The sequence below is a fragment of the Argopecten irradians genome, chromosome 9, assembly GCF_041381155.1.
Source record: "Argopecten irradians isolate NY chromosome 9, Ai_NY, whole genome shotgun sequence".
In the NCBI taxonomy this organism is placed as follows: Eukaryota; Metazoa; Mollusca; class Bivalvia; order Pectinida; family Pectinidae; genus Argopecten; species Argopecten irradians.
Window position 1 is genome coordinate 13,628,901 of NC_091142.1, and position 25,947 is coordinate 13,654,847.

General features: G+C 31.6%; 2 protein-coding genes across 3 annotated transcripts in view; both read left to right on the forward strand.

The window, feature by feature from the left end:
• The window catches only part of LOC138331541 (uncharacterized), a 43,189-nt gene that overhangs the window by 5,531 nt on the left and 11,711 nt on the right, over window positions 1-25,947 (forward strand). The window lies entirely within an intron of this gene.
• On the forward strand, window positions 23,694-25,928 carry LOC138331542 (PDZ domain-containing protein MAGIX-like). Its single transcript, XM_069279236.1, has 3 exons — window positions 23,694-23,816; window positions 25,014-25,189; window positions 25,726-25,928. Exons 1-3 carry the CDS (start codon window positions 23,795-23,797, stop codon window positions 25,843-25,845), a joined length of 318 nt encoding a protein of 105 aa, XP_069135337.1. The 5' UTR covers window positions 23,694-23,794; the 3' UTR covers window positions 25,846-25,928.

Genomic DNA, 25,947 nt, shown 5'->3' on the forward strand with positions numbered 1-25,947 from the left:
AATATGTCTATGCTCTAGAAATAAATGGTATAGTCATTATATGTCCCTAATTTATCAAACTTTAAAAAAATATTTGTAAATTATTGGTTTTGATTAGATACGCATGCATTAAAATATGATATGATTAAAATTCTAATGGCCGACAAAACTGATTGATCAAATATAGTAATTTGCAAATTTATCTTAACCAAAATATATCAAACTGGTTTTTTCCCCACACGTACATGTACATACTCAGCATGCTATGTTATGTTTCTTATGTTTTTTTTATATAAATGTAATGTATATGTCATGTCAAGTTTATGTTGATGTCCCATGTATTTGTAAATGTGTTAAATGCAAAAAATTGAACAAAAAAATTAAAAAAAATATATATATAATATACATTTATATATACATGTATATTGCATTTTTCATAAAATTTCAATTTTGAAACAAAAATACAGTACATATATTATGTACCGGTCAGCTAGGATACAGAGTTTCTGTTCTTGATCGTCATGATCATAGAAGAAACCTGGTCCACCTCAGAATTAAGACCACCTCGCTATTAAGACCACTTTTACTCAGACCACTGGGTGGTTTTAATAGATAGGTTTTAATGTAAATACTGTTATACATATTCTCAACACATGTTATATAATGTTTCTGACGTCCCTTGCTCATACACATTTTCATTTACAGCGGTTCGGAGCGGTAGGGAGCTGGGTATTCGAGAAAAATATTTCAAAGATTAAAGGATAGATAACCACCCCATATATACATCTCTTCGTATCTGTAGCAGTGTGCAGCCAAGCGTGAAGGTGTGATACATTGATCATGACCACATCAGACAAAAACAATAAGCAGTGATCTAGAGTTGGCTGTTCTATTGTTTAGAGGATTAAGTGTCATTTTATAACGAAATCTTATCGTTTGGTTGTTTATGCAAATTAAATGAAAAAATTCGGAGGTGTTTAAAATATAACTGAAATTGTAATACATGTACGTACTATTCTGTACTAGGCAAATGTACTTATATAATTTGTAACACAATGTTTTTTTCGGAGTAGATTATCATGTCAAAGTAAAATTGCTGAGTGAATCTGCTATAATATATATTGAAACCACTGAAGCTTATAATTTTCGTTACTGTAAAGGAAATTTTAGAAATATCAACCCATTTCAAATGATTCGACTGAACTAATTAAGTCTTCCCATCTTCTCCTCCCGGTAGGAATATGTTATTTTTTCATTACATTGTACAGATCAATATGAAATATTTAATGTAAGTAGGAAACAAATTTGACATATTTCAGAGTCAGCCTAATTCAGGTATTCTCTGATAGCAGATAATAAAACCGTGATATTCCACAAAATTAGTACTAATCTGATAGATTTGTATCAATTCATCAAAACAGTAAAAAGTAAGCGTGTCACTATCCTTCATTAAATCAAATACTACAATTATGTTTTTCTTGAACCAAGCCTTATAAGAACAGTTTTTCTACCAATATTCATATTTCAAAGTAAATTATCATGTTCAAGCCTTATGAAAACAGTTTTGGAACCAATAGTCAAATTTCAAAGTAAATTATCATGTCAAAGTAAAATTTCTGAGTGAATTTGCGATCCGAATTTTGGACCTATCCTTGCTCCAAATTTTGCTGAACAACTTTCCATAATATTTAATAAGAAGATATTTACAAATTGTAGTTAGAAAAGGACACTGATGACAATATCTGTCATTTAGGTAACTCGTGCCGTTACCGTTTGTTAGAATATATGTTGTAATGTACTACAAACTTGATAGATATAGAGAAAAAATATTAACATGTTTTGACAAAAAATATCCTTCGTGCCATTTACATGTCGTTTAGTTAATTAACTCAGGTTATTTAGTTTTATAGTTAATATATATACATTCATGTACTTGAAACTTGATAAAGCATATACCGGTAAACAGCTGATAGATTTTTTTTCTCTCTTTCCCTCTCTTTCCCCTCTTTCCCCCTGATATGTTGCCAAAGTAGTATTAGTGAAGTTATGAAGCATGAAAGTCATCCTTTATGACAATATACGTTAGTTTTATATGTTACACGGTCTGACAACCATTAATTTTTGTAGTTATAGATAGTATGGTGTTCTTAAACTTGCTAGATACATTTTTGTTAAAAAGGAAATCCTTGATGTCATTCATATTAGTCATTAAAGGTCAAATACGTGTACGGTATTGCTTAAACAGTATATGAGATTTTATATAATATAACCAGTAAGTTTTTTCTTGATATCTGAAGAATGCCTGTTTAGTTTTTAACAAAAAAAATCAATTTAATTTGACATTACAAGTCACCATAATGCTGAAACTTTTCTTTATATAAACTTGACAACATAAATACTTCCTCTTTGATTGAAGGTTCTGCACTGAAATGCATTATGTGTATTTAGAATAACTGGACCTGTACAAAATGTGAGAAAATAAATCAATGTGATAAATTATTACGACCAAATAATAAACAATTATTTGTATTAGTTTTTCAGCCTTAGTTTAAGTCCTGTTTTCTTTGGATCGTTTTTCCAATTTGCAGTTATACTGATAATATAACCATTGACTTATCAATCTTTAACACTCGAATCAACTCCTATCATCCAGAAGTTTTACCGCAGCAGTACTTTCAGTACTTTGATTTTTTTAATACTAATAAAACTGAGGTAGTGTTTATATCATTCTGATTTAGATTTTTTTTCTTGAAACCGTTGTTACAATTGCTCTTTGGTTGTGCTAAGAAAGAAGAGCTTGACGTATTTTCATTTTAAAGTGGCGTTAGATATATGTCTTTGTAAAGCGTGTCAGTCGCGATCTATTCAAGTCACCGGCATATGTTTAAGTTTTGTAAGATTGTGCACATGCCATATTGGGGCCAGTTTATAAATACCGGATTTCAGATTTTATTTTACTCTCAGACATGTAAGTTTGTATCAGGAGGTCACTATACATTTATTATAGTCACATATGTATAAAGGGCACATAGCGTAACAGTGCATTACAATGTGTGACAGTAAATAGGCCTTTCATTTTGATAACAGTATGGTTTTTATAATAGTAGGTGTATATGTATTTTTCTTAAACCTTTCAGCATTTCATTACTGCATTAAAACAAATAATGGTATTCGATTCCAATATCAGTAAAACTTATATTACAAGTTATATTTACTTCAGATGTCCCAGTCCATCTTCCAGTTTCTATAAGTAAGTGCATGATTTGTCTATCTGATGACTTTAATTAAGATATGTTTTTGTTTTGTTTCAAAATTACTTTTAAAATACAATAAGTATGACCTCTTGATGATTTCTCGCTACCACTGAACCATTTTTATACAAATTGATCTCGTTGTCTTTGTTTTACGATAAATTTTAAGTATTCTCTAATATTTAAATATGACCGTCACAAGGTTTTTTTTTTAATTTTATCGGGGAATGAAAACAAAAATGGTTGAAAACTGTGTAAATCTCACAAGACTTTGCAAACAATTTTTCATAACCTGATTTAATTAAAACATAGTGACATCAATGCTTATAATTAATTTCGCGCCATTCTCGGATTTTTTTTCATAGTGGTATTCAAATAAATTATTGGCCAATCAGAAAGCTATGATATATTTAGATGTTGCTAGAAACTCAGTAGTGATCAATTTGTGCCAGAACATAATTATTCTGCTTTACAAGTCACCTCTATATAGTGAGGGAATCTCCCTGATTCACCAAATATATGTTCCTTTGGAAACTTGGCTTTGGAAGTAAATTGTCATGTATTTTGATTTGTGCAGTCATTTATAATTTCCAGCAGATGATTTTGAACAAAATGTAATGGTATACATTTGTTGACTCAGTTTGAGGTCAACATGTTTTGTATATATGTTAAACTTAATTTTAAGATGTTTTGATGTTTACCAGTCAACATTTCAATGGCGCAAACATCTGAATTGATTCGTTTTACTATAGAATAGGTATAGGGACTACCAGGTTAAGGTATAACAATTACGTTGTATTCCCTATAACTATTTTATAGTAAAACGAGTCCAATATTTCAGATGTTTGCGCCCGTGAAATGTTGATCGGTCAACATCGTTTTTGATGTATCCCGTATAGGTGGTCAAGAAGTTTGCTTAATATAGACCGAAATCGGGTATATATCGGGTATATAAACGTTATATTAAATTTGTAATATATCTGGTTTTTATTTTAAGTTTAGCTTGCCCTACTGTTATTTTTATATTAATACATTTATCCGTTAATCTAGTGGAGAAAGCTGATGGATTCATTATTTTTTTTAAAGAAACGGAGTCTGAGCGACGCCGATAACATCTATATCTATACATGATTAAATAAACATAAAGCATAAGAATTTTGCTCTATGTATTACATGGTTGTCGTTTATTTCGAAATACAATTTTTCAGCTATAAACTGCAAACATAATCAATTGTAATAAAAAATCTGCAATGAGGTTTTACAGCATTATCTCATTTTATTCATATAATTAGGCAAACATCTGTTACAAACATCTATCATTTGTTATGTATTAGTTAGAGTATTGGTTAACGCAAATACCCATTTAAGGGGGATTTTAAAACAAAGTTTTAATACAAACTTTACATCTTAAGACAAATAACATTGAAAATGTAAGCATGTAGATAACATATAGGTAATATACAAAAGTCAATTGTCAAAATGATATCACAAACATAAACAAATTTAACTGCTTGTTATTTAGGATACACTGTATACTTAATAATAATCTAACTAGACAAATTACTCGGTAAATCACACATTTAAAAAAAAAATCTGTGATCTGATCGAATGCGATTTTCTGAATGTGCAGTAACACTTTGTTTTAAAAGTTTAAATATTATTAATGTTCTAAACACTTTTCAAAAACGATCCGCTTACTTCTCAATGTGAATGGGTCTGTTTTAATTGTTCACAATAACGTTCTTCCTTATTTTAGAGATATTCACATGATGATAGGGACATCAAATTGAAAAGTATGCTTTCCTAAGAGCTTCTTTGATGTTAAGTTCAACAAAAGCAAATAACAAATTAGTAGCATTTTGCTTAGATAAAAGAAACATATTTTATATGACTATACTACATTTGTAGATCAACTTGACTCAATTAATTCAGAAATGCATACGCTAAGCATTAAATTGAACTAAATCTTTGACTATCACTACGCCGGACGGCAAAACAGCGAAATAAATCTCGACTGTTTTTATATATAACGCATGAATTCCTGCATTTGTTTCATAATGTTACCTCATCTTAGGCCATCGATATGTATTTTCTTATGTTATTCATGTTTTCAAGTAAACTTTAAATTTTCCTCCGGAAAGGTAGTGGACCTTGATGACACCGAACTATGTTTATTTGTGGATGTATTATATTTTGCCAATAATTGGTTTGAATTATGAGCATAAGAATAGACGATTGTTATACTATATTTCATCTATGGTTCAATGTTTAAATTAGACAAAACGTACATAACCAAAATATGAGTTTTTGTTAATTAAAAAAAAAATAAGTCGATTTCGGTCTATCAATCGTTTTTGTACCTGCTATAGACACTAGTTAATATAACGGCATGCTTATTTGTGAGCTTGTTTATTTATAAAATGTAAATTTTGTCATGTTTTCTCATACAAGCAACACAACAACTTACGAGACAACAGCGTTATTTCGTGAGAGTCCCAATGCAGCTAATAAAGTGATATATAGTTAAGCATACAGAATATCTCATCTGTTGGCAGCTGGTATTACGGGAGAATCGCCGGGCCCTTAATCCGTAGAGTAATTAATTATCCATGCCTGTGGCACTAATCGTTCAGTTTTTATGGGGGGGGGCCCCCCCCCCCCCCCATTCTGAGAGGTATTCATCGTACCCTCTCATCCCCATTATCTATAACAAATGGCTACATCAGTCTGTGAGATCTGCCAGTGTCCACATCTATATTACATACGGTCAACATGTACATTTATTTGTTGCTTATAGTTCTCCTACGTGTTATGTGTATTGTAATTGTACATTTAAGTAACCGGAACCAATTGTTCTGGTTTTGTTGACAACAAGAGTCCATTAACTTATGATAACTGATCAGGTTTTAATTTTATTTTGCTCTTTCTATTGAACAAAAGATTGTTGTTGTTGGATTCTACATTTGCAGATATCCCAAAGTTACCTTCCACTAAATGCGTCCACAATATCGTCTTTTACATTTGTTCTAAAGTCTATCTAATTGTATCATTAATATTTTGTAGATTTCAGGATTCATTATGAACAAATTTCATCACAACACCTGCTAATTACCAGTAGTAAAGCTATAAAGGGACATGTAACGCTTGACATTCATTTTGGATTATTACTGTAAACCAATTTTCTTTCACGGCTACTAAGTTACTAAATTTCCATTTCAAAACAAGTTCGCGAAGATGAATATTCGCGAATCTAAAATTAGAATGGAAATTCATATCAATATAAATTATGAAGATGCTAATTCGCGGAGAAAACAATTCGCGAATGTGCATGGATCGCGTTATTTATGAAGGTAAATTGCACGCGAAAGAAAGTTGTTTTACAGTATTATATATGTAGTAAGTCATTGGTACATACATATGTGTATTTTGATCAATTGATTACGTTTTGAACATCTTTCTCGCCAGTTTACTTGACCACCTAATTTTTGTACTTGATATATGTAATTAAATTACGTTTCATTTTACTGACATCTTTTATCAACCTTAATCAACTATTTTTTTCTTATTTTGAAAACAATAACTAACTTTTTTTGGCAAACTTCCATATGAAGAAGGCTTAAGAAATTTAGACATTTATAGTTTAAATGGTCCATTTAAATGACTGGGTTGATTGTGTATGAAACACGGGTTTTCTCTATTCTGCAAACAGTGATACTTATCAGACAGGTAATTTGGAAGATATTAGGTTAAATTTCTTGTATAATCAACAGCGTGACAAATGTCTACCTTTGATTCACAATATTATAAAATCTAGCACACCAAGTTTTTTATACTTACGTAATTAAAGTAGAAAACCCTTATTTAAAAACACTCTATCATTACTTTACACCTTACAAACTATGAGAACATGTATAAGCAGTACTGATCATTATGTAAATGCACGTTTGTAAGCGTTTTGTCGCTGAATCGTTGTTGAGACGGAAATGTGTGTTTATAGTCCTGGTACGAAGGAGTTGGTCTAGTGCGGCGTACACGAATTAATGGGGAACCCCATCATAGCTAACACCTGTACATGTACCGGTTAATATCACAATAGACTATAAATTACGATGACCGATAGCGGAATGTACACAAAATGCAATAACTATTTTTTTTCTACCTATATTCAGCGTTGTTTCAATTCGGCAAAAAGTGTTGTAATAATCATTTTTTGTGTCAATAAGGAAAACTGTATTTTAAGTACAAATAAAGCGATGAGTAACAGTTTTTTTTGTACATTGAAATACTTAACTTAAGTGACATGTATATATTTATGTCCCTTCAAGGTCATGTTACTAACAAGTACATTTAAATATGATTGCAGGTGAATCACCCCGCAAAGGAATGCAGAGGTTGCGTAGCCGCAATATGCTTTATTTAAGTATTACAGATGGAACAAAGTAGGGTACCAGGTAGATTGTTAATTTTAAATACTTCAGAAATCATAAACTAATATTTACAGTAATGCCATTAAACTATTATCATCTTTTTTCCTCCAAACTGAAGATTACATAAACAATGACATGTAACATGAAAACAATCAACAAAACAGCAAATAGATAATAATATTTACAGTAATGCTATTAAACTAAGATTCTTATATAAAAGATAGTAGTGATTTTTAAAAAGTAACTTTTTCATAATTACTTCAAAACAATTATGATTATTAGCATGCAAAACTGTGAATAAAAGTAATTGTTTCTGATTTCTGAAGCATAGAAAATTAACAACTTACTTGTTAACGTGTTCCTTCTATCCGTGTTTTTATCTAAATACTGAATGAAAACATATTGCGGACGCGCGACCGTCTACTGATTACTAGATTATCAAATGCAATTATTTTTAAATGCACTTGTTGACAGTGACCTATATGTATATGTAACTCGAGGTTTTTTTCCTTAATGTACAAAAAACTGTTACTCATGGCTTTTTTTTTACTTGAAACAGAACTTCATTTTTTCGACAAAGAATAGTTTTTGACAGCAATTTTTGTCTTACAGAAACAACACTGAACATAGGTACCAAAACCAAAGGGTGGTTGACTTTTTTGTACGTTCCGCTATCGTAATGAGATGTAGATGTAATGAATATGGTCTATTTATAGCCTAGTACCACAAATTTAAGTTTACCTTATTACCCGCTAATGAATCCAGGTAATGTTATCAGAATATTTTCTATTCGAGCTTAGCATATCAACTTTTGACGTATATTTAATCATTTGTATCTTGCATGCATCACAAAAGCTGAAATCGTTGACGAAATATAAACTTTACGTTCATAGGGCTTATACACTGATGAGTGTATACACGTATGAAAATCGAACAATGTATTTAAAGTTGTATTGCTGCTAATTTCACTGTAACGATATGTAACTTAAACATTTGATATTTAAACATTGACATGTAACTTGATGATTTAGCTCCCCAAAAGCATATGTCGGCCTATAAGAGAGCCGAAATCTAGGAATCATATATTCCTGGTTTTGAATAAAGCGCCTTCAATCACCGCCATGTTCAGTGACTTCGGGTTTTGTCGGATTCTGAATCGTATCACGTGACTGACGTTCGACACGACCTGCACGTGGTGAGCCAGGTAACTAGCGTAAGCGCACATGTGTTTGTTTACGTTTTCCTTCTGGCTTATATGAGCAAATCATGCTGGTATATGTCCACAGATTGAGTATTTGAAACATCCAATTTACACATTACCGTAAAATATTGTGTGTATCAAATATTGTAATGTGCGAGCATTATTTTCTTTGTAGATAGAGTCTGATGAGGTCGACCACATGTTTTGTTTATGAAAAATTGTTGATATTTTCTCTTGGTTTCACAACTCTCGTTTTACTTCGAGATTGTCGCGACGATGTTCGGAAGAGTTCGGAATGATTCGGCATCTTTCGAGCCTATTTTTCACGTGTACACGTTAAAAAGATTTTTTACTTTTATAATTAAAGATACTTCCAGTGCTGCAACTTTATAAAAAATGGTAAAATTAGAAAGTTTAAAACTCAGGCAGACGGAGAAAAATATGTATAACACTTAAACAGTTTTCACTATGACAAAAAGAGCGAAAGTTATAGACCATACAACTTTAATTGGGTAGAAGATATATTGTACACTCTTGGTTTTGGTGATGTTTGGGTAAACTAGCATAAAGTTGTTCCTTCAAATATTTTACCAATAATCAAACAAAGAATTAATGATATAGCTTTTCAAGAGTTGTCATCTTTATTAGAAAACTCTTCTAAGTGCTATTTATATCGTCACCTCTGGTGAATCAAGTTGTTTTACAAACTTATTTGACAAAGTATATCCCAAACAAAAATCGTATTGTATTGACAAAAATAAGGTCATCTGCACATAACTTGTGTATTGAATCTGGACGTTTTTCAAATTTAGATAGAAGTGAGCGTGTTTGTAAGTTTTGTGACCCTTATCGTGATATTGAGGACAAATATCATTTTATTCTTATTTGTACAATTTACCAAGATATATTAGAAAGGAATTTATAAAAAGACATTATTGGGAAAAACCATCTGTATTTAAATTAACCAAACTTTTGAGTACTGCAAATATAAAAGAATTAAATCTACTTAGTAAATATATTTATAATGCAACTATTTTGAGAAAGTCATTAATGTAATGCTTTGTCCATTCTCCACTTATCCTGTATGTATGCTAATTGTATTTTGATATTATTCTTTGTAAAAAGCAAATAAGTTGAAAAACTTAATGCAAATAAAGAATTTGAATTTGAGTATGTGTAGTGTCTATAATTAGTAACAGACAAAGTTGTTGTTTCCTAATCAATCATGTTACTGCCACCGAAATCTTTTCAACTCGAGCTTAACAACATATCTGTAGATGTAATTAATCAATTGTTTCTCCTATGCACCACAAAAGCTGAAATCATCGTACTCGAGTGACATGGAGAAGACAGGATTATATGAAAAAAATAATAAGTAGAAAGGTTTGAAAAGTTGTTTAGCATTAGCTTCTGCCATCTTAATTGGGAGGATTTTTGACAGAGTCCCAACTTTGTCATTGATTTCTACCTGATGTAAGGATGACGTTATCCATGGAGTTCTATTTACAATACAGTTCAACTATTTACAAGCAGCTCCCACCAAGATCCAATCGTACTTGTTTTATCATACCTTACCTAAACGGACCCTGTTTAGTCTCAACCATTACCTTTTAATTAATTGTCAACATCCGTGAAATCAACTCGCATTTCTTCCAAATGAACTCTCTCTTTTATCATAAAACAATAACCATTCATCTTACTAACTGGACACACTATACCACCTCACTCCAGTTGCAGTCAGATGACAGCGACTGACACCCGCTCTTATCAAACTAATTAATTGAAATGGTTTTCTGATCCTTCTACTCTTCCTCGTTCTTCATGTAACATGAATTATCCCCCTAAACAAATATATCGCTAATTTAGAGATTGTTCAAAGATAAAACAGTTAACTAAAAACATTGCTTGGAATATAGCACTTACCTTCTCGCTTTTTTCCTTCACCTCTCGAAATTTGAAAATTTCTTTTATTTAAGTAATTGTATATGAACTATATTGGCTTGGTTACTTAATAGTTTTATTTCGTGGGAACGGGCTTTGATTTTAATACCAACTAGATATTTTTAATAAAACAAATATATAATTTTTCTTCCATTTTCAAACACTTCTTTTTCCAAAAATCTATATTTCTATTTTAGAGAAAAAGTTTCATATTAATGTTTTGGTTTCTCAGCAGTGAAGATCATTTAAGTTATAGAAGAAAAACTTTTAATATGTTATTCACGACTAAATGTAAACAACATTTTGAGAATTACAATACTTACAATACAAAGCTTTTAATTTTTTGTACAAATCAGAGCACAAAATGAATTTTGGTAGTACACTGTATTGCCAAAATCATCACATTTACGTCTAGAGTGCAGTGAAATGTATACTAACGGCCAAACTATAAAGTCCGATTTTAATTTACAAATTATCATACATTTCTAGTGTTATTGTAAGGTGACTTCTGCAAGTAAGATATCATCTAAACGGCACAAAGCATGAAAACAAGAAATCGCTTGGTGCATAAATGTTTGTAATTAAAGTTTACAAATCATCATACACGTTTGTCTGACCATTTCATTGGTTTTCACAGATTAATTCATTAAACCCTATGGTTTTCCATAGATACCCGAAGAAAAAACAGCATCTCAAATTTCTTCGCACAGTAATGGTAGATTTAACTTTAGGTATACAAATGAGAACAAATAATTATACAAGTTTCAATTAATATTGTTATCAATATTGTATTGCATCACATTTCCTGACTGAAGTTGTCCCCCACTGGGTCCGTCTTAGTATAGGGGTCATTTATGGGATAATTGCGGTATTCAAATATATTGTTTTCCGTTTTATATCAACTCTTTACTCTAACACAGATGCTGTATATGTATATTTGTGTGCATAATGTAGATATTATAATAATGCATCGCATCACATTTCCTGTTTCAACTTGTCCCCCACTGGGTCCGTCTTAGTATAGGGGTCGTTTATGGGATAATTGCGGTATTCTAATATATTGTTTTCCGTTTTATATCAACTCTTTACTCTAACACACATGCTGTATATGTATATTTGTGTGCATAATGTAGATATTATAATAATGCATCGCATCACATTTCCTGATTCAAGTTGTCCCCCACTGGGTCCGTCTTAGTATAGGGGTCGTTTATGGGATAATTGCGGTATTCTAATATATTGTTATCCGTTTTATATCAACTCTTTACTCTAACACACATGCTGTATATGTATATTTGTGTGCATAATGTAGATATTATAATAATGCATCGCATCACATTTCCTGATTCAACTTGTCCCCCACTGGGTCCGTCTTAGTATAGGGGTCGTTTATGGGATAATTGCGGTATTCAAATATATTGTTATCCGTTTTATATCAACTCTTTACTCTAACACACATGCTGTATATGTATATTTGTGTGCATAATGTAGATATTATAATAATGCATCGCATCACATTTCCTGATTCAACTTGTCCCCCACTGGGTCCGTCTTAGTATAGGGGTCGTTTATGGGATAATTGCGGTATTCAAATATATTGTTATCCGTTTTATATCAACTCTTTACTCTAACACACATGCTGTATATGTATATTTGTATGCATAACGTAGATATTATAATAATATATCGCATCACATTTCCTGATTCAACTTGTCCCCCACTGGGTCCGTCTAAGTATACAGGGTATTTTTTGGAAAAATCGCGGCATTTAAAAATATTGTCATGTGATTAGTATGAATTCTTCACTGTAAAATATTTGTTATCAATTTTATATGCATTCATAATGCATATGTTATCAATACTGTATCGCATCACATTTCCTGACTGAAGTTGTCCCCCACTGGGTCCGTCTTAGTATAGAGGTCGTTTATGGGATAATTGCGGTATTCAAATATATTGTTATCCGTTTTATATCAACTCTTTACTCTAACACACATGCTGTATATGTATATTTGTGTGCATAATGTAGATATTATAATAATGCATCGCATCACATTTCCTGATTCAACTTGTCCCCCACTGGGTCCGTCTTAGTATAGGGGTCGTTTATGGGATAATTGCGGTATTCAAATATATTGTTATCCGTTTTATATCAACTCTTTACTCTAACACACATGCTGTATATGTATATTTGTGTGCATAATGTAGATATTATAATAATGCATCGCATCACATTTCCTGATTCAACTTGTCCCCCACTGGGTCCGTCTTAGTATAGGGGTCGTTTATGGGATAATTGCGGTATTCAAATATATTGTTTTCCGTTTTATATCAACTCTTTACTCTAACACACATGCTGTATATGTATATTTGTGTGCATAATGTAGATATTATAATAATGCATCACATCACATTTCCTGATTCAACTTGTCCCCCACTGGGTCCGTCTTAGTATAGGGGTCGTTTATGGGATAATTGCGGTATTCAAATATATTGTTATCCGTTTTATATCAACTCTTTACTCTAACACACATGCTGTATATGTATATTTGTGTGCATAATGTAGATATTATAATAATGCATCGCATCACATTTCCTGATTCAACTTGTCCCCCACTGGGTCCGTCTTAGTATACAGGGTATTTTTTGGAAAAATCGCGGCATTTAAAAATATTTGTCATGTGATTAGTATGAATTCTTCACTGTAAAATATTTGTTATCAATTTTATATGCATTCATAATGCATATGTTATCAATACTGTATCGCATCACATTTCCTGACTGAAGTTGTCCCCCACTGGGTCCGTCTTAGTATAGAGGTCGTTTATGGGATAATTGCGGTATTCAAATATATTGTTATCCGTTTTATATCAATTCTTTACTCTAACACACATGCTGTATATGTATATTTGTGTGCATAATGTAGATATTATAATAATGCATCGCATCACATTTCCTGATTCAACTTGTCCCCCACTGGGTCCGTGATTCAACTTGTCCCCCACTGGGTCCGTCTTAGTATAGAGGTCGTTTATGGGATAATTGCGGTATTCAAATATATTGTTATCCGTTTTATATCAATTCTTTACTCTAACACACATGTTGTATATGTATGTGTGTGTGTATAATGTAGATAATATATTAAGGCATCTCATCACTTTTCCTGATTCAAGTTGTCCCCCACTGGGTCCGTCTTAGTATAGGGGTCGTTTATGGGATAATTGCAGTATTCTAATATATTGTTTTCCGTTTTATATCAATTCTTTACTCTAACACACATGCTGTATATGTATATTTGTGTGCATAATGTAGATATTATAATAATGCATTGCATCACATTTCCTGATTCAACTTGTCCCCCACTGGGTCCGTCTAAGTATAGGGGTCGTTTATGGGATAATTGCGGTATTCAAATATATTGTTATCCGTTTTATATCAATTCTTTACTCTAACACACATGTTGTATATGTATATGTGTGTGTATATTGTAGATATTATAATAATGCATCGCATCACATTTCCTGATTACCTATAAGTTTATATGCATCCATAATGCAGATGTAATCAATATTGCATCGCATCTCATGTCTTGCTTCAATATGTCCCCCCACTGGGTACATTTTAGTATACAGGGTTTATTGGGGAAAATGGCGATATTTAAAAAAAAAAATAATGTTATGTGTTTCACTATAAAATATTTGTTATTAAGTATATATGCATTAATAATGCGGATGTTATCAATATTGTATCGCATCACATATCCTGATTCAAAATGTACCCGACTAGGTCAGTCTTCGTATCCGGGTCGTTTTTGGGAAAATTGCGATATCTTAATATCTTGTTATCGGTTTGATATCAATTCTGTGTGTATACTGAAGATATTATAATATTGCATCGCATCACATTTCCTGATTCAAATTGTCGCCAACTGGGTCCGTCTTTGTATATTGGGTGTTTTTTTTTTTTTTTTTTTTTTAAATCTCGGTATTTAGGAAAAATGTCATGCGTTTAATATGAGTTGGATCTATGTTTGTATACGATTTTTTTAATGATTATCTGGTATTTAAGACATATTTTCTTTAGTTAGTACTTTTGTTTAATAATTTGAACATATGCATGCTATTGAAAGATGCTCCACCGCCGACAGAGCAAAAATGATACTCATCATTTGAACAATAATTGGTGTTTAATCGTGTTTATATATGTCTAAATTACACCCAAAAAAATCATATAATATAATTTGTACTTCATTCCATTCCGTGGTAATGGTGTAAAGTAATAACTTTTGTAACTGAAGAAGAATACTAATTCGTTTGTTCCTGTTTTTAAAAGAAAAAAAAATTGTCAGCGGTGAAGCATCTTTAAAAGAAAATGCGCCATGAAAAAATAGTCCTAAGTTGAAAGACAATCGTAATCATGAGACGTTGGAGAGTCGCCGTACGTGTAGATGTACATACTTGGGTTTGTAATAATCAGCTTCTATATGGAATTCACAGTAATGGGATAAATATATAAGAAAATGTTTATATTTATTATTTATAATAAACATTCCTCTTTATTCCCCCAAATATAATAGTTCCATAGAATGAACAAAATTTAACAGAAACGTAAAGAAGAAAAATACCTTTGTCATGAAGGTTATTTTCTTGAAGAAATATATGATATATATACAAGGAACATTTTTTGAACTTTCTATATATATATATATATACATGTATAAGCAATTTTACATTTTTTTACATTTTTTTACATTTACAAAAAGTGAAGTGGATCATATACTTGTAAACGTAGCAATAAAACGATGAACCAAATATCAATTTTAAGTGATACAATATTATGTGAATCTTAAAGTTAATTGACACAAGCTTTGAAAAAAGAAATATTATTTTAGAGTACTTGAACATTACAAATGCCATATACCATATCAGAATTTAAAAAAAAATGAAATGTTAGAGCTGAGACTTTGTCAGCATTTTTTAAAGTGTTTAAAATATTTTCATAAGTTTAAAACAATTTCTTTATTTTAAAACAATTTTGCCATAGTTTAAAAAAAACATTTTCCCTTTTCTCTTTAGCGTTAAAAACAACAAGAACACAAAAGGATGGAGTCAATTGCTAATTCATTTGAAAACATACGTTGGTATATATCAGTCAGCGGGATCGTGGATGAAAATGCAAGAGAATAGAAACAACTATCTCTAACATTTAGATAAAGCTACATAATGTAAAATACATATATATTAATATACACTAAATTATTATTTTAAAAATCAGGTTTACCTCGATATATTTTAGCACATGGATATGATATATGTATACAGCACATATAGTTTGTTCTAAGTATAGACGAGTTATCTATCTTTACGGGCCCCACCAGCGCCGGTCCCAGTCAGCCCCGGTCCCAGTGAGGGACAGCTCAGCTGTTTGATGCCACTCGACAGAGCTTGCATGTATAGATTATGATTAATGTAGGAATGAAATTGTAGTATAGCCTTCAATCAAACCAATGTTTTTATATTGATAATATAGTAAAGCAATAAAGACTTTACGTAATTGACCAACGTAATTATTTTACCAGTATATGCAGTATTTAGAGTCTAAAGAAAGACAGCCATAATTCAAAAGGACCTTTAACAAAATAAAAGAAACCGTGTAAAATGGGCGGATTTGTTTGTAATTATTAGTTTACTGTTATTACTATACTCATCACTGTCTGAGCAGTTGACAATTATTGCGTCAGACAGTAAAATTGCAAACTGAATCTTCACTGTTAACAAAAGATTCCGCAGGCAGTTTGCATTTGGTTGGTGCTAATACCTCATCATCTTATATTTTTTACCGAAAGACCAGGGTACTGATATTTGGCCTGTAGCATGCTGGGATGAAGGGCTTCCAAGTTGATCCGATTGCGTGAAACATATGCATGTTAGCAGTAAGTCACGCGCGGTCGCGTAAACTAAGAATTAATTAACTATAATAACTAGTATGACTGAAGACAAGGCCTTAAAGGGCGCAGCCAGATGTTTTAATATGAATCATGCACGGCTTAGGAAGAGCGAAGCTCTACTTGTTTATTTTATTTTCCATTTCATGTAGAAGAAATAATTTAGAAATAAAAGGTCTACTTTTTATCATAGCGGCCGAAATTATGGCAATTAGGATACGCTCCAACAGAATATATGTGGTGTAACGGTAAGAAACAAACATTTAAAAATAAGTCAATTAGCAGATGACACAACTTTGTTTTTGAAATATTCTATGATATAGTAACGGCCTTAGAGGAAATTGGAATGTTTGGGGAACTTTCTGGGTTAAAGATTAACAAAGACAAATCAGAGGGTATTTGGCTAGGGAGAAACAAATTTAGAAATGATGTATATGAGAATATAACCTGGAGTAGAGGGCAAGTAAAATCGTTAGGATATTTTTTTGGACCAGATAAATTTGCCTGTCAGAATCGAAACTGGGAGTTAAAATTAGAGGCTATTTATATATAATAGAACGTGACATTAAGAATTGGAAGAAAAGAAAATTAACTATGCTAGGTAGAATTACTGTCGTAAAAGCCATACTTTTATCTAAAATTACATATATAGCGTCGACTCAAAACATAAGTAAAGTACAGATTAGTGTATTGGAAAAGATACTTTTCACCTACATTTGGGATGGGAAAATAGAAAAAGTTAAGAGAAAGACACTTATCGGTAAACACGAGGACGGCGGGCTACAAATGATCGATGTGGAATCTCATATATATATGTTAAAAGTGGCATGGGTTAAAGCTTTTTGATAATGTTGGTGCTAACTGGACCTCTATTCCATTTTTCTATTTTGATCAATACGGTATAGAAGGCCTTATTTTCTTATGCAATAAGAGTCAAACTGACCATGTAGTCAACTTTAAATCAGATTTTTATTTAGATATAATAAATGCGTGGAAAATTGTGGGGGGTGGATACAAATGCAATCCACGAAATTACCTAGATATAAGAAAAGAAATCATTTGGGTCAACAGACATATTAAAAACGGGAAATATTCTTTATTATTTCCAAGTTGGGTTAAAGATAATCTATTAACAAATTGACAATGTAATCGATGATTCTGGAAAAATCTGTGAGAAGTATATTTTGAACAAGCTGACCTCGAAACAGAACTGGATGTCACAGCTTATTATGTTGAAAAAAATCAATTCCAAAGTGGTTGTTACAGGAACTCCAATCTAATTCTTCTATTAATACAACAAATCAACGCATGATGCTTTGAAATTGCAAATAACGACTAAGAGTAGACAGTGTATTCCTCTTGAAAAGCTTACCAATAAAGTAATTTATGACTTATTTAGTAAAGAATAGGAAAATTAAAGCACATACATTTAATTTTTGGAAAAATAAATTTGAATTGTCAAGCGATACTCAATTAAAAACAAGCCTCAACTTTAGTTTTCACTCTTTGGATGAGAATAAATTAAAAGTCTTTAGGTGGAAACTTTTCATGTGTATACTACCCTGTAAAAAATTACTGTACAAATGGAAAATAGAATCCAATCCTTTGTGTACTACATGTCAGGTAACGGAGGATTACGATCAATTTCTTTATTTTATGTGAACATGTTAAAAGATTCTGGGAAAAAGTCAATGAAACGTTTAAGAAAATTAAAATTGGAAGGAACTTTGCAAATATCAAATATATTATTACCGGCTATAAAACGGAATCGCCAGTATATGAAGATTTAAATGTCCTAGTATCGATTATATATTTTTCTGTTTATAAAACATACTACGTTAGTGAAAAAAGAACGAAGGAAATTGACATTTTTAGGGTATTAAAAAACGAATTGAAAATGTATAGCGATGTAAGGAAAATTAGGCATTTGCCAAGCAACACATGCATAAATAACTTTTTACATGCGTGTAATGATACCTGGTAAATTAATTTCTTTGAATTATCTAATTTGCATGTACATGTTTGTAATAATATCATGCAAAATATGGCAATTAGTATTCATACTTGAAAAAGTTTTTTTTTTTTTTTACTTTTCTATGTATAAGATTTGAGTGTCGTAGCCTTTTTCCTTTTATATGGACTGTTTTGGTGGAATATAGGGCAATGGCATGATTGTGTGCGCGAATGAAATCAATTTTTGTTAAGTATAATTGTTATGTAATTGTTTTTTGTTCATGACTCGCTCAGAATTAAATAAAATTAAATACAGTGTATTTGAAAAACAATGGCGAAAAAAGATAATAATAATAAAAAAAATGCACTATGATGACACTGAAAGAAGAATATCTTTAGCAAATATGGAAATTTTCCTACAACAATCACTACTTGCATGAACGACTTTGAAATTGCAAATAACGACTAACAGACAACTGTGTATTCCTCTTGAAAATAAGCTTACCAATAAAACTAATTTATCCCCCTGACTTATTTTCAAGAATACTCTAGAAAAATTAAAGCACCCTCTACATTTTTTTTTCCTTGGAAAAATAAATTTGAATTGTTCAAGCGATAAATTAAAAACAAGTAATTCTCAACTTTAGTTTTCACTCTTTATGGATGAGAAAATAAATTAAAAGTTTTAGTTTCTCTCTTTTCATGTGTATACACCCTGTTAAAATAAAAACTGTAAAATGGAAAAATATAATATGCTAATCCTTTTGTGTACTACATGTCAGGTAACGGATGCATAGGATTACGATCATTTCTGAATTATTAAAAAAAAAACATGTTAAAACTTTAAACTAAAAAAGTCAATGATGAAACGTTTAAGAAAATTAAAATTAGAAGGAACTTTGCAAATTATCAAATATATTATCTTAAGGCTATAAAACGGAATCGCCAGTATATGAAGATTTAAATTTAAAGTCCTAGTATCGATTATATATTTTTTTCTGTTTATAAAACATACTACGTTAGTGAAAAAAAAACGAAGGAAATTGACATTTTTAGGGTATTTTAAAACGAATTGAAAATGTATAGCCAGATGTAAAAAATTAGGCATTTGCCAAGCAACACATGCATAAATAACTTTTACATGATTTGTGTAAAATATACCTGGTAAATTAAAACTTTGAATTATCTAATTTGCATGTACATGTTTTGTATAATATCATGCAAAAATTTGGCAATTAGTATTCATACTTGAAAAAGACTTTTTTTTTTTTTTGACATACTTTCTATGTATAAGACTATTTTTAGTGTCGTAGCCTTTTTCCTTTTTAACATGGACTGTTTACTCAATGGCAAATAACTTGATTCGTTATATTACATGTAATGATTGTGTGCGCATGAAATCAATTTTTGTTAAGTATAATTGTATGTAATGTTTTTTGGTTCATGACATGGTTCGCTCAGAAAATTTGTAAATACAGTGTATTTGAAACAATGGCGAAAAAAATCAAACAAATGATAATAATAATATTAAAATGCACTATGATGACATGAAAGAAGAATATCTTTAGCAAATATGGAAAAAGTGAGACATAACATATTTTCAACAATTAAAAAAAAATCACTCAAAACAATATATAAATATTCACATTTACTTTCTCTCCGCATGATTGTATTATACTTGAATATTAGCGTAATGTGAGTCCTTGTAAGAAAGATGATGACTTCATGACTCTCACATAGCTTAAATTTTTAGCTTTCGCACTTGAAGATCTAGCCTGAATCATTCTCTACTCACTCTTTACCGGATATACTCACTTTTATAAGGCTTGAATACCCCTTTACCGGATTTGAGTTTTAATTTCCTCTAAGCTTTTAATCAGTTTCAATCTACATTAGTTCTACTTGACAACCATATGACTGAAAAAGTCTCGCCTGCCTCCAAATCCTCTCTATTCTCAAACTCCTGCCAAAAAGTTCCTGTCTTTTCCCCCAGCTTTTTTTCTGCTCACTCTCGATGTCATATATCTTTTTTTCTCTTAACCCTGCTCTGTTGTTTTTTTTCCTCCCCTTCCCCCTATCGCTTTGCTTTATGTATTTTCTCTAAAAAAGATCTCTCTGTAAAATTTCTCTTCTACAGCTTTCTGTAAAAGGTGTCTTTCCAAGGAAAAATTTGAAAAAGAATTTACTCTCACTTTCCTCTCAAGTAGTCAAGAAAAGGCAATTTAAGTCAGGACATTTCATATTTATACAAACCATTTTGAATGGGATAGTTAGTTCCATTATAGTCCAAAAATCAACATTTGTTTATTTTGCTATGAACTCTATCTCAGACCATTTGAAACTTTACAGCTTAAAATGCCTCAATTAAAAATAGGCCTGAGATTACAAATGCAGTTTTATGAAGTTTCAAGTTTTCTTTTACTTATTTTTTCTTCTGCTTGAACCCTGCAATTTTACAACATGTCTTTTGAATTTAAATAATACGTATAAAAGTTGCGAGTTGAATGGATCCCCTCCTGTGTGAGGGCAACTTATTGTATCATTTCCCTCTTTTAAGTAATAAAAAATCTTTTTTTTTCTAAAAAAAAATATATATATATATATATATATATATATAAAATTATCAATTAAAAAGTGGAATTTTCTCCACACATACCACCATAAAAAAAAAAAAACAAAAAAAAAAAAAAAACAACTTATACAGCCAAATAATGGAAAAATTTATGCAGAAAATGATATATATGATGTAAATTCACTAATACGGAGATAAACCTAGTAATAAGATGAACATGTACATAATTACATATACATTTTGTACATGGATATCAAAGCTTGTCAGAATAATTTGCATTAAGATACTTGATGATGAGGGTAATTCACATATCAATTTTATTGTCAGGTATGAAATGCATGCATTTCAATTTCAAAATAGAAAATGACTATGGGAATTTAACTGAATGGTTACAATTTGCTAGTGGGGTTCTATATGATGTTTGTAGTTCTACAAATAAGCCTATTGTAGCAAACACTTACTTGAAAAGCCAGAGAAAGACAGCAAAAGATGGCAGTCCTGTGTAGAATCTGGTAGCTTTATCATCATCTTTAATCTTATCGACGCCCAATCGCAACCTTTTCACTTTCTAAATGATGAATTTCTTCCCTCAGTTTTAAGTTCTTCTCCAGGAGGGGGTCATTTTCACATTGTGCACCTATTTACAGTTTACACTATAAAAGTTAGTGGAGTTAATTAAGTGAATTAATAAAAATACAGAACAATTATACATAAACTCACAAATTTAAGTTTGAATTATAAAAAAAAACTTCATGAAATGATTATCATTTGTTGAAAGAAATGAAAAATAAGACTTGACACATTTATTTATAGGTAAAAGTAGACGATGGATTAATGTAGTGTACACAAGTACAATGTACTCTATGTATTACTTATTCCTAAAAGTCCTTGTATTTATCACCAAAACTTTAAGATGTGGTTTCCATTCCTATGTTTTCAAATGTCTTGCTTTCATCAGTATTTTTCGCAACGCATCAGCCATGCAGTAACTGTGTATTGACACAGAAGCATTTAGCATATATCTTCTACCATTTGGTCCTGTGCCACTGCAGCTTCCTTCAATTCTGAAGTAACAATAAAAGTTAATTCTTAATTAAAGTTTGTAACATGTCATAGTAACCTAGTAATGGAATAAGCCCATACATACAGTGATCTCTGGTGGTTTTGCTTATCATTTTACCCAGTATAACTCTCCACTCTATTTTACTATACAACCCTTATTAAACTAGACAACAGGAGCATGCCGTTAATATAATACTGTTGATCTAGTATCAACACTGCACGTCATATCCTATAGTATAACTATTAGGATATGTTGAACTGATGGTCGGTGGTTTTTCTCCGGGTACTCCAGCTTTTCTCCACAATCAAACCTGGCAAGTCCTTACATGACCCTGGCTTCGCGGTTTATTAATTAGAGTACGCTGTCTTTTTCTTTTCTTTTTGTCTCCATAACGTGAAAAAAAACCCATTACAGTTAATACTTAAATAAGGCTATAATAACGGTGTATTGCTATACAAAGAGGGGTCAACAGTGTAAATAGTGAAATCAGGACATTCCGAATAGCTATATATAGATTGATGGCACGGTCGACTTACTGCATTATTAGAATATTTACCTTTGATAGATCCGGCGAGTGACACGCTCATGTACTGTTTCATCTACTGTCTTCTTTTTATAACGGAATACTGATGGCGAGTAGTCCATGTCATCCCGTTCGTCTGAGTGCCACCTATAGTATTATATAGAAATGCTCAAATTCAGTAAATTCTCAAATCCCTGTGTATATTATGGGTACATGCATATCAGTACATTGTATATTAGACGGAAAACTTTTAATGATATACATGCAACTCTCGCGACTCTAAAAAAATTAACTAACGATTTATACATGTACATTCCCATTCAAAATCTAAAGTCGATTCGGTTTTCATACAATGTATACAAGTGGGGAAAAAAATCTAGACAATTCTTTCTGATTCACATCATGCATTTTTTGAAGTTTTATTATTACTTATAACGTATTAAGTATCAAAAATTAAAATGACTTGACATCCACTTGTATACATTGTATGAAACCCGAATCGACTTTAAATTTAAATGCGTGCTATCCAGGAATATAAAAATTAAATCAAACGAGCATTATTATGGAAGTACATTTTACCAAAAAAAACGATACTGTACAATGTACAACACATACAAATTATAACGTACAATGTACATATTTGTATACAATGTACATCAGAGACATACAATGTAGATAATTTAATTAGAAATCTCTGTGTGTGTACATGTACACAGAGATTTCTAACGTTTGATTTAATTTTTATTTTCCTGGGATAGCACGCATTTTAAATACATACCGCGCATCAAACATATTTAGCATGTTACCTAAAGTCCCCATTTCGGAGCAAGGTGCGTGAATTGATTTTAGTTTGTTATCGTGATCATCGCAAGTCTGTGTCATTCCAACGCTTACAGCGATCGTTTGAAAATATCAGAAGCCGGGTTTATAATGACTAGAAATGGCCAGTAATTCAAGTGAAGGTAACTTGTTGTCAGGTTTTTAACATCCTTTAAAACATTCGCTGTTGCCTTTACGCATGCATCAGTTCATTGTGGCCGGTAACAATAAAATTCGGTCAAAGTGCGTGTTATCACAACTCATGCATGCAACTTGAACTTGCCTGACCTGACAGTTTTTATAAATACACTTATTTACTATAGTCGACTATTTTTCTTTAATGCTGACGAAATAAATAAACATAGAGTCTACTAGAATATAAAGAAAGCCATGACCAAGTGACTTTGGATGTTGAATTAATATTGTTTGGATATTTTGGGGGAACCCCCTTAAAATACCTAATAAAATTTCCAATTTTAAAGCTGCAAAGGCTGGGAAAACACAAATTTCTGAAATATATGTGTATCTTGAAAATATCAGAAAAATCAGGTTTTAAAGGGATAATTTATTCAGGCTAATTCTGTGACATAATCACGAAGCAAATAAATGTATTGTTCAACATTCCTTATGAATCATAACACATTTAACATATCGACAATTCCATGACATTATTAAAGTGAACAGTCGGGCAAGGATGGCTAAAGTCTGTAAAATGGTGTGAATGTATCCAGGATAATTTCTTATGAAATGGAAAAATAAAATCTCTCGTCAAAATCTGTCTGCGTACAAAGAAATTAATTTAAAGTATGGAAATTCTAAAACGTCCTCCCGGCTCACTATGTCCGTGGTTACATTTCCACGCAGCCTCGCTTTCAATGCTTTCAACTTTTCTTTACTTAATGGTCAGAACTGGGAAACTAAGCAGAACTTGACCGTCGTATTAATATGTGAGAACTTTTGGAAGGCCAATGAACGCATTTAGACTGGTTTTCTTTGCCCGACTATTCACTTTTAAGTATTTTAATTGACAACATTGACATTCCAAATCTTATAGTAATATGATTAAGCATCATGCAGGTACAATATATATACACTGTACCCATATCCAAGCTGATATCATAATGTTAAAGAAATACATAACCATCGAGGAGTTGACAGAATATTGTTTTTCAAACAAGAACTTGCACCTTAATAGACATCCTTGATACTCCATGGGTTTCAATTACTTAAGATCACTACACCCCTGGACTATCTCATAAAGTAACTCTGGTAGATCAAAATGTATTTGGTACTTTTATTTATTTATTTTTTCGTTTTGATTGTTTCGCTACATATTACAGCCCCTCCTGGAGAGAGCCTCAGCCCCCTTATACAAGTAGTAGAACTTGACCATGATGCTACTGGCTCCCTGGGTCTCGACATCACTAGTGGCACCAGCAGCTCTGAAGGGGATGTCGCAATTACTATCGCCAGCATCGCGGCAGGAGGTCCTGCAGAAAAATGTAACAAATTAAAGGTAGATGTCAGTTTTCTTTGTCGTACAAGAAAACAACATTAATCGGAGAATGTGGGTGAATATCATCCATGTTACCATTTATTATATCATTGCCTTGCTTGTTGATTATTCAGTGAATATCCATTGTTATTGCTGGTGTAACAGCTAGATTGACCTTGCCACTAACAGGTCATTAGATTGACCTTGCCACTTATTGGTCATTATGAGTACCTGGAAATTTTCATACTAGCATTAGAATGGACTTTTTAACTCCTATTTACAAAAATGAGCTAATTTCCAGCCGTAAACTGTTTTCTGGAGGAATTTCCATGACGTGAATAACATTTTGAAATGTGACCCTAATTATAATGGCCTCTAAAAAGTCACCATAAGCATTTCTTTGTATGGACTGAATGGAATCACTTTTTTGCATATTGCTGCATTTTGTTTGGCTGTACAGAATCTGCATTTACATGCATATATTACAGACATACAGTTTTAGATTGAAATTGGGGATATCTCGGAATCAAACTGCAGTTTCTATTTGAATGTTGTAGATTGGAGATCAGATTTTACAAATCAATGATCAAAACACTGTTGGTCTCGGTCATGAGGAGGTTATTCAACTTCTGAAGTCACCAGGAGTGGTCAAGATACAGGTTCAACATGGTACGTAGCACATCAGACACCAGCCTTAAAAAGATAAACATGTTTAACATGGTATGTGGCACTTCAAAGACAACAGTCTTCAAAAAGATAAACAGGTTCAACATGCATGG

Bases quoted from the DNA above. Each gene is read 5' to 3' on its own strand.
- LOC138331542 (XM_069279236.1), top strand. From the start codon at position 23,795: ATGGCCAGTAATTCAAGTGAAG. The intron at 23,817-25,013 runs GTAACTTGTTGT...TACATATTACAG, and splicing joins GGCCAGTAATTCAAGTGAAG to CCCCTCCTGGAGAGAGCCTC. The intron at 25,190-25,725 runs GTAGATGTCAGT...TGAATGTTGTAG, and splicing joins AAAAATGTAACAAATTAAAG to ATTGGAGATCAGATTTTACA.